This window comes from Chinchilla lanigera, unplaced genomic scaffold, assembly GCF_000276665.1.
Source record: "Chinchilla lanigera isolate Chin_1 unplaced genomic scaffold, ChiLan1.0 scaffold00051, whole genome shotgun sequence".
NCBI lineage: Eukaryota > Metazoa > Chordata > Mammalia > Rodentia > Chinchillidae > Chinchilla > Chinchilla lanigera.
This window is the reverse complement of record NW_004955452.1, coordinates 13719660-13729764: the sequence shown is the minus strand read 5'-3', so window position 1 is coordinate 13729764 and position 10105 is coordinate 13719660. Positions and strand designations below refer to the sequence as shown.

The 10105-nt window shown below is 38.9% G+C and overlaps 1 protein-coding gene across 1 annotated transcript in view; it reads left to right on the top strand.

The window, feature by feature from the left end:
• The first annotated feature begins 4446 nt into the window (after positions 1 to 4446).
• The window catches only part of Psmb2 (proteasome subunit beta 2), a 37101-nt gene continuing 31442 nt past the window's right edge, over positions 4447 to 10105 (top strand). Inside the window, exons 1-2 of the mRNA XM_005395153.2 lie at positions 4447 to 4658; positions 8752 to 8874. Coding sequence (XP_005395210.1) covers positions 4568 to 4658; positions 8752 to 8874 — 214 coding nt within the window. The 5' untranslated portion in view covers positions 4447 to 4567. The remainder of the gene's footprint in view (positions 4659 to 8751; positions 8875 to 10105) is intronic.

Genomic DNA, 10105 nt, shown 5'->3' with positions numbered 1-10105 from the left:
CTATTGTAGCTTTGGGATTTTATTTACTCTTTCAGCTTCTCATACTAGGGAGATAGATGTCTTGGTTACTTTTCTCTTGTTGCTGGGACAAAATACCTGACACCCAAAATTAAGGAAGGAGGGTTTTATTTAGCTCACAGTTTGTGGAGGTTTCAGTCTATACTCAGCTGGCTCCAAGGCAGAGTGGCACATAGCAGAGAGCAACAGTTCATGGTGGTGGAAAACAGCAAAAGCAGCAAAGCACCTGCCTGGCAAGCGCAAGGTCATGAGTTTGGTTCCCGGTACTGGAGAAAAACCAAAAAAAAAAAAAAAGAAAGAAAACAGCAAAAGCAACAAGAGCAAAAGGGAGGAGTGGAGGCAAGCAGCCTCTTTCCCTCCCTTATATTGTATGTAAGCTACCTGCCCCAGGGTGGGTGCGGCACTTGTACCCATAATCCCAACAGTAGACCATGAATCCATCATAAACTCTAGAAGCCCATCCCATGACTGCATGAGGCTTTAGGGAGACATCCAGACACAAACCATAACAGGAGGCAATACCATGTTTGCACATGTGTGTCTGATTTATTTCACTTATGAGTATGGACTCTAGTTGCATCCATTTACCTATGAAAACCTCAATTTTATCTTTCTTTTTAGCTGAGTAAGACTCCACTGTATAAAATACCACTTTTTTTTATCCATTCCTTGATTTATGGCTATTCGTGTTATTTCCAAGGTTTAGCTGTGACAAATTGTGCTGCTCGAAACATGGGTGCATATCTATTGCTGTGGCATGATGTTTTCAATTCTTCTGGAAAAATACCCAGAAGGGGATAGTTGGGTCGAATGGGACCTCCAATCATAATTTTTTGAGGAATCTCCGCACTGATTTCCACAGTAGTTTCACCAGTCTATGCTCCCACCAAAGTAGAGAAGGGTTCCTTTTTCCCTACAGCCCCTCCAGCATTTGTTACTGGTTGATTTCTTGATGATAGCTATTTCTTTCTGGAGTGAGATGGAATCTCAGTATTTTTTAGTTTGCATTTCTCAAATGACCAATAATGTTGAAAATTTTTTCATACATTTATTTGCCATTTGTACTTCATCTGAGAAGTGTGTATTCATCTCAGATGCTCATTTTTTATTAGGTCTCTGAATTTTGGGGATCTGATTTTTTATTTATTTATTTATTTTTTTTTTTCCTGGTACCGGGAATCGAACTCATGACCTCGCACTTGCCAGGCAGGCACAGTGCCGCTGAGCTAAATCCCCAGCCCATGATTTTTTAGATTCTTTATATGTTCTAGATATAAATCCTTTGCTGGAGGGACAGTTGGCTAAAATTAAAAAAAATTTAATATAGTAGATCTCCCAATTCAAAGTGTTTCAGCTTCTGTGATTACATGAATATTGGTACATACAAAGGAAACGTTCTGGAAGGATGTAGACATTTGGTGGATAGTTACCTTTGGTGGAAGAGGGAGAGATAATTAACTCTACACAGTGTGTGTGGGGTCCTCTGGCAGTGTTTAAGAAAAGAATATCTCTAAAAAAAAAAAAAAGAAAAGAAAAGAATATCTCTAGAATGATGGATGCAGCTGTGTTCACAGAGAGATGGTTGACTTAATGACCTCATTGCCCCTGGCATCCACCCCGTGATAGATTGGCTACCCCAAACTCCTCAGGCTCTGTGTTCCTTTATGGGCAGTGAGCTGGCGGGAACATTCACAATAAAATAAGTACTAAAATTTCTGCAGAGGCAAATGAACTGCACACTTGCGTTTGGAGATATACTTGCAACTCTTTTTTCTATCTGTCAATAAGTTAGTACAAAGGCAGTTGTGGATGTCAAAACCTAGTCATGGAATAGTGCACTTTTTTTCAGAACTCCTGCAACATTTAAAGGGATGGTTGGTTATTTTTCTCATTACAAATTACAAGTAATGGTATGGAGTGTAGCTCAGGGGTAAAATGCATGCTTAGTATGAGCAAGGTTCTGGGTTCAAGCTCCAGCAACAAGAGTAAAAACAAAAACCAAGCAGTGTGTGAGCACTGTAAAACATCGAAACAAAATAGATGTGTATAAAATAAAAAGTACAAGGGGCTGGGGACTTAGCTCAGCATCACAGTGCCCACCTGGCAAGTGCGAGGTCGTGAGTTCAATTCCTGGTACCAGAAAAAAAACATAAATAAATAAATAAGCGAATAAAAAGTACAAGTTCTCCCTTTGTACAAAATAAGAAGTGAAAATTCTCACCAAATGACTGCACATAACTTGACATTGGAACATGTGTAAACGTATTTTTCATTAATATTCAAATATTCATTTTTAAGTAAAATGGCATTGTGCAAAATATGGAAAGCATTTTCACTTTCACTTAATATATCTTGGGCCACAGACTATATAGGTATCTTTAGATATATTTCTTCCTCTATCTGGTAGTGGATATCAAACCCAGGAGCACTCTATCACTGAGCTGCATCTCTAGTCCTCCCTCCTTTTTAAGACAGTCTTGCTAAATCACTAAATTGCCCAGGCTGGGCTTGAACTTGATTCTCTTGCCTCACCCTCCCACACTGCTAGGATTAAAGATATGAGCTACCTCATCTAGCCTTTTTATTTCTTATTTTGAGACAAGGTCTTGCTAAATTGCCCAAGCTGGCCTGGAACTTGTGATACTCCTGCCTCAGCCTCCTGAGTAGCTGGAATTACATACCTGCATCACTATGCCCAGTTATTTCATTCTTTTTCACAGCTGCATAATATTCTGCTGTACAAAGATATCATTGTTTATATCACGATTTCTCTATTTAGACATATAAGTTTGTCCTCTTTTTTTCACTATTGTTGCAGTGCTGCAACAGTGAATATCCTGCAGGCAATTATTTGGGTTATGTGTGAAAATGTTTCTTTGGATGTTTTAAAAAGATTCTGTACACTAGATCTGGGTGTGATAGTGCACACTTGTAATCCCAGCACTTTGGGAGATTGAGGAAGGAGGACTGCAAGTTCAAGCCCAGCCTGGGCAATTTAACTAACCCGTCTCTATTAAAAAAAAAAAAAAAAAAAAAAAGGAAAAGGAAAAAATTAAAAGGACTGATGACGTAGCTCAGTGAGAAGGCCTGAGTTCAATCTCTAGTACCACACACAAATTATGTTAAAATGCTTATTTCATTGCTGGAGATTCAACCCAGGGGCTGCAGCATGCTGGGCAAGCACTCTACAAAAACTTCGACCGTGGCTATATGCCACTGCCCCCGATGTAGGAATGCCTTTTAAATTACAGACAATATTTACTTCATATATTGAAAACTTCCCACCTTCTATTTATTTTCAATGGGGGCTGGGGATTTAGCTCAGCGGCACAGTGCCTGCCTGGCAAGCGCAAGGTCGTGAGTTCGATTCCTGGTACCGGAAAAAACAAACAAACAAACAAAAAAGTATTTATTTTCAAGCATTAGGATGATGTTCTGCAGAGAGATTTACAATTTCAAGTAGTCAAGTCTATCAAGTCTTTTCCTGTATTGCTTCTGGGTTTGTCACTTAGAAACACATCTCTCTATGATTATCACAATATTTTTCTTCTATTGCTTTTTATTTTGGCTTTCATACCTACATCTTTAATCCAGTCATACATTATTTTTGTCAATGATTTAAATAGAGTTCTTCTTAAGATTATTAATTTTTCTCCAATCCAGTTTGCAAAACTTTCGGGCGAGATTTTTAGCGAGCAATGAAGGAAATGTAAATCTGAGGACCCAGCCCTCTTTGGCACTCACATATGCTAGCTATTTTTAGAGTGTGTGATTCTATCTTTAGGCGATTTTGGGGGGGAGGGGTTCACTTTGGAACTCACTATGTGTGCCAGGCTGGCCTTTAACTTGTGGTCCTCCTGCTTCAACCCCACGAGTGCTGGGATTACAGGCATGTGCCACCACGCCTGGCTTCAAGCGATTTTTATTTTAGTTTTTTAGTTTAGTTTAGTTTAGTTTGCTGTGTGTGTGTGTTTTCGACACAGCGTCTCGCTGCGTAGTTCAGGCTGGCCTCGAACTCGTGGCAATCTTCCTGCCTCAGCCTCCCGAGTGCTGGGATTACAAATGTACGCCACCACTCCCGGCCTCAAGTGAATTTTAAAATCCCAATTTGTAGATAAATTGGGTGGTGGGCTGGGCACTGTGCGCAGCACCTGTAGACTCAGTTACTCCAGAGGCAGTGGGAGGAGGATCGCCTGAACCCAGGGGTTCTGGGCCAACCTGGACAACATAGGAAGACCTTGTCTCAAAAAAAAAGCCATAGAAAGAAAGGAAGGGAACGAACAAACAAACAAACCCTGGTTATTACACAGAGTAAGGGCAGACAGTAAGTAAACCGCAGCCACTACAGCGGAGCAAAATATGCTGTATACCACGCCCGCTTCCCAACCTCTCGCGATACTTTACGTCATCAGAGAGCGCCAGCGGCCCGGGAGGTCGCGCGGCTTGCGTCGCACCAACTTTGGTTGCACTGTGCTGTCTCACCCGCAAGGCCGAGAAGCCGGGAAGTCAATTTGTCTGTCGTACCTGCAGCGTCGGGCTTTCCAGTATCATGGAGTACCTCATCGGCATTCAGGGCCCAGACTACGTCCTTGTGGCCTCCGACCGGGTGGCGGCCAGCAGTATTGTCCAGATGAAGGACGGTGAGAGGCGGCGGGGCGGCCCGGCCGGGCCTGGGTGAGGGGCGGCCGCAGGGTGTTCGGGGGTGTTGGGGGAGTCCCGGGGAGGTGCCGGAGGTGGAGCCCAGTCGGCCCTCCCCGCCTGGAATTTTAGAACTAAGGAGCCCCGCAGATAGGTCTGGCATTTTTGTTCCTCCGTCAGTGATTTTTGCTAGGTGAGAGTTGTAGAGCAGTTCAGTTTGTGAGAGTTTGAGCGTGTGCTGGGCGCCCAGCGCCCTAGACCTCCAAACCTCCGAAAGGTGCCGTCGCTAAGGCGGAGGTTACTTTCCTGGCGACAAAAGGCGAGATCCTGGGCAGGGTGAGCCAGGGACCAGAAGATTGGTGTTTCCCTTCCGCCTCCCTTCTCAAGCCACAGCTCCCGTCCTTTTCTGGATGTCACTAGCTGCCGGGTTTTCCTTATAGGTAAGAAGTTAATGGAGTTAGGGGACGGAAGCCTTGTGGCTTACATGCTTTATGACTTGGTTACAAGTTATTTTGCAGCGCCCAGATTTCCTCACCTGTTAGATTGTTAATACCCAACTCAGAAGTTGTTGGGAGAATTGAGTTAGGTGCAAATGTTTAGCATTTGACAGATATTTAACAGTAATAATGTGAAACACCCGTGTCTCAAGTGCCATGTTAAGCGACTTAAGCTAATTCACTTAACTTTTTGAGAAAGGCATTATTGTATCCCCACTTTGCAGATGTTAGTTTGAGTCACAGAAGTTAAGAAATTTGTCTAAGATTGCCAGGTATGGTGGTGTACACCTGTAGTCCCAGCACTTGGGAGGCTGAGGCAGGAGGATCCCAGCTAATTTCAAGGCCAGCCTGGACCTCATGGTGAGGCCCTCTCTCAAAAAATTAAAAAAGAGAAATTTGTCTTAGATCACAAATGACAGAATCATTGTTCAAATCTGTGCAGCCTGAGTCCAGGTCTTTTCCCCATAATTACCATACTATACTTTCTCTCTATTAGTAAGTACATGCTCATACATAATTTTAAAAATGTTTTTTGATCTGCAGAATCTCAGCGTATCTTTTCATGACCAGTCATAGACAGATTGCTGTTAAAAATATTATGCTTTGGCTCAGATGCTTTACAGTTCATTTGACAGATAGGTTTTGAGCATGAATGTGCACTTTACAGTGCTCAGTGCTGAGGGGTGCAAAGAGGATTAAGACAGTGGGCCCTGTTTTAAAAGAAGTTGCAATTCAGTACGAAACTCAGAAATGTATACAGATAATCACAGCACAGTCTAGAACATGATGTATCAAGCACAATCAAACTTTTCAGGTAATATAGAGAAGGAAGAGATTTTCTTAGGTAATGAAGAGGAAGAAGAGATTGTTTCTGGTTGGAGAAATTTGGGAAAGCTTTGAGGAGAGAGCCCATTTGGTATCCTGAGTGTACACAACGAAAAAAAAAAAAGAAATCTGGTGCTTCCTGACGTACATGAACAAGAAATATCTACTGCTGCTTTTGTAAGGAGAAAGGTTTCTGATGATCAGGCTGTGGCTCCTCGCTGAGAAAATGGAAAGACTTTGTAGGATCTTTCCTTGAGTTCTTTCTGAACAAGAAAGAGGGACCTGGAATTGACTTGTTAAACAGCTGCGGTATATAGACTGTTCCTCAAGCGAGGTTACATTGTGAAACTTCACGTTTAGTTTGTAGTTGTGTTTGTAAACCAGTGTCCAAAGGAATAAATTAGTTTTGCAAGTAAATTTGACATTTCTTTTGAATGCTAAGGCCTTTGACAAGCAAATGATTTTAGCATGAGGTGGAGTCTTAGGTGGAGCAGCCAAGTAAATACCTTTATAAGTCTCTGTTTTCTCCCAATAATGTACTTAAAACCTTAGAAAAATAGGATGAGCTTTCAGTCTCCTACATAAACTGTACTAGGGAAATGCAACATATTAGTCGTAGGGGATCCAGTGCATTAGATATAATCCATAGAAGGGACCAAGACATTAAAAAAAGATGATTTTGTATGATAAAAGAACTATTACTAGTTAATACTAAGTTGATTATTAAGTTAATGATTTCAGGAGTAAATAGTAGTCACAGAACGGAAAGAGCGTTATGATCCAGGAGAAAGATGAATTTGAGTTAGTTCTTGAAAAACAGTTGGAAATAATTGCATTCAACTTTCAATTACCCTTTAGTCTTTTCTGGTATAAAAATTTTATGATAGAAATTTTCAAATTGTCTGAGGAACTTGTGTAGAGCAGGCAAGCATGTTAAAAAGTAGTAACCCTTTAAGACTCATTTTTCCAAGTATAAAATAACAGTTTTAATCAGTTTCTTTTTTTTTTTTGGTTTTTTTTTTTTTGGTTTTTTCCGGTACTGGGAATCGAACTCACAACCTTGTGCTTGCCAGGCAGGCACTGTGCTGCTGAGCTAAATCCCCAGCCCCTAATCAGTTTCTTAATATGTCACTTTTTGATACTGTAGAGAAGATACTTCTCAAAAATTGCCTGCTCATTAAAGTTAAGTGGCGCAGCTGTCAGTTTGTTCAATACAGTATACCAATATGCTGCCTGCTTGCTGTTTGTTTATTTGTTGAGCTAGGGATTGAACCCTGGGGCTCCTGTGTGCAAGGCAAGTACTCCACCACTGTGCTATATCCCCAGCCATTTTTATTCTGAGACAAGGTCTCAGCCTGGCCTAGAACTTGGATTTCTTCTGTCTCAGCCTCCAAAGTAGCTGAGATTACAGGTGTGCACCATTGTACCTAGCTCAGATTTTTTTTCTTATTGTAAAAATAATGCAAACTTATTAAATAATATTTTCTTACAAAGGCAGTACATATTAAGTACAGGAATTTAAGAAATACTGACAAGTAAAAAGAAGGAAATAAAAATTGACAGTGTTCCTACTACTGGCAAGAATTTAGAATAGGGGCTAGGGATTTAGCTCAGCGGCAAAGCACCTGCCTGGCAAGTGCAAGGTCAGAGTTCGATTCCTGGTACCGGAAGAAAAACAAAACAAAACAAGAACTTAGACTATACCCTTCTAAATATATATATATATATATATGAACGTTTTTCTTTTATAAACAAGTTTGCAAACTATACTCTTCAAATCTCCTGTAGTTTATATAACAAATAAAAGTGTATGTGCTTAGGAGTTTTAAGGCAGTTTGATATTATCTACAGGTATATTTTATGTGGAATTTTTACCCCCCCAGTCTTAGCCATGTTTCTAGTATCTACAGCCCTCCAACATATGTAAAATATTTGATAGTAGCATTTGTTCTTTAAATCCTATTAAGGGATTTTGACATTTCAAAAGCTTTCGTACAGGAAACATGTCTCCCAGGGAAGATTATTCAGCACTATTTTAAAAATGAAAAGTGAAAGTAAGAATAAGATAGGAAGATTTAGGCTTTTTCTGAAGCTGTAGACTGAATATGGTGTTTTCTTCCTTAGGCAGTAATTGCATTCTGAGTATTTGTCTATCTAATCTGAATGAGTCTGGTTCAGCTAGATAAGGTTAGAGTATTACGATTTATGTGAGGTATTTTAAATAACTTACTGTTAGAATAATTGCTACAATTTTTGCTTTGGTAGCCAATTTTCTCTTTTGCTTTAGAAGTGGTTTACTTTATAAGATGATTTATATTCTTTCAGCTGTTTTTTCTCTTTTTTTGAGATGGTTCTTGCATTTTGTTATAGCACTGTCCTTTTCAAGTATCTTTTTGTATGTATATGAGTATAATAACACATTTGTATTTGTAGAAACATTTCAGAGTTTTGTAATCATGAGCCTAAAGATAATCACACTGGCTAGCTTTCTTCAGTTTTCTCTGTTGATTTATTCCTTGCATTTTAAATACCTTTAAATGTTTTAAACTATATTTTAAATACTTACCCATTTAGGTATTTTATTGGTGGGAATTGAACTCAGAACTTTATGCATGCCTAGCACATGAATGCAGTTGACTATTAAAATCTTCTAAAGAAAATGATTATTTAAATTCATCAATATATTAATTAATAAATATGTTTATGATTGCATGTATAATAGCTATCAGTTTCCCTTAAGACAATTTCTAATGTGAATTTTTTCTTTGGGCAGATCATGACAAGATGTTTAAGATGAGTGAAAAAATTTTACTCCTATGTGTTGGAGAGGCTGGAGACACTGTACAGTTTGCAGAATATATTCAGAAAAATGTGCAACTTTATAAGATGCGAAATGGTGGGTAATATTTATAGCTTTGGTCAGCATATTAGTTTGCAAGGGTTGCCATAACAAAGTGGCTTAAACAAAAAACTTTTCTTCCTAGTTCTGAAAGCTAAAAGTCTCAGGTCATGGTTTCAGCATGGTTGATTTCTTCTGAGACCTTTCTTTTTGTCTTGTAGATGGCTATCTTTTTTCCATGCCTTCACATGAATTTTTCTTGGTACTATCTGTCTAAGTGTCCTCTTCTTTTTTTTTTTTTTTTTTTTTTTTGGTTTTTCTCTGGTACCGGGAACCGAACTCACGACCTTGCGCTTGCCAGGCAGGCGCTTTGCCGCTCAGCTAAATCCCCAGCCCCTAAGTGTCCTCTTCTTAAAAGAAGGAACTAGTCATATTGGATTAGGGCCCATCCTAATAACTTGATTTTAATTTAATTGTGTTTTTAAAACCCTATATTCAAATATAGTCATATTCTGAGATATTGGAGTTAGGACTTCAACATGAGTTTTTGGAAGATGCAATTCAGCTCATAACTATTGATTTTACTTTACATTTGAAATGAAGGATATTATTGAGCTGAACATGGTAGCATATGTGTAACCCCAGCATTTGGGAGGCTGAAGTAGTAGGATCAGGAGTTCAAAGCCAGCCTGCCTAGATTACATAATGGGACTCTGTCTCAAAACAAAACACAAAACAATATTCTCTATGGGCAATACTACACATGAACAGACCTGTGTGGGCACATTTTTCATTTAAAAAAAAAAGTTTATCTAGCTCCTAAAGTTCTATCCTTCTGATCCTAAAAATTTTCTACAAAAATTCTACAGCACAGAACTACTATAATACTGATACTTGAACATCTTGGAGATGGGCAATGGTAATACTAAACTTTTTTTTTTAAAGAGAAAAAAACCCACAAAATTTCAATACAAGATAATAGAAGGATAACAATGGTTAATACATTTTGTATTGTTACGTTTATTTATTCAGATTACGAGATACAGGCATTTAATTGTCCAATATTAACATAAACTTTACTTTTCAATGAACTAAGAAAAATTAGTAGTATAACTATCTTAAGTATCTTGTCTGTGTGTGTATATATGTATATATATATATTTTGCTTTTCTCTTCTTTTCTAACTTCTTCCATCTCATTTTCTCTTTCCTTTTGAATAGTTTTTTCCTATTTTACAATATCTATTGTACATTTTGGATCTCATTTACTCTTTCAACTTCTCACACTA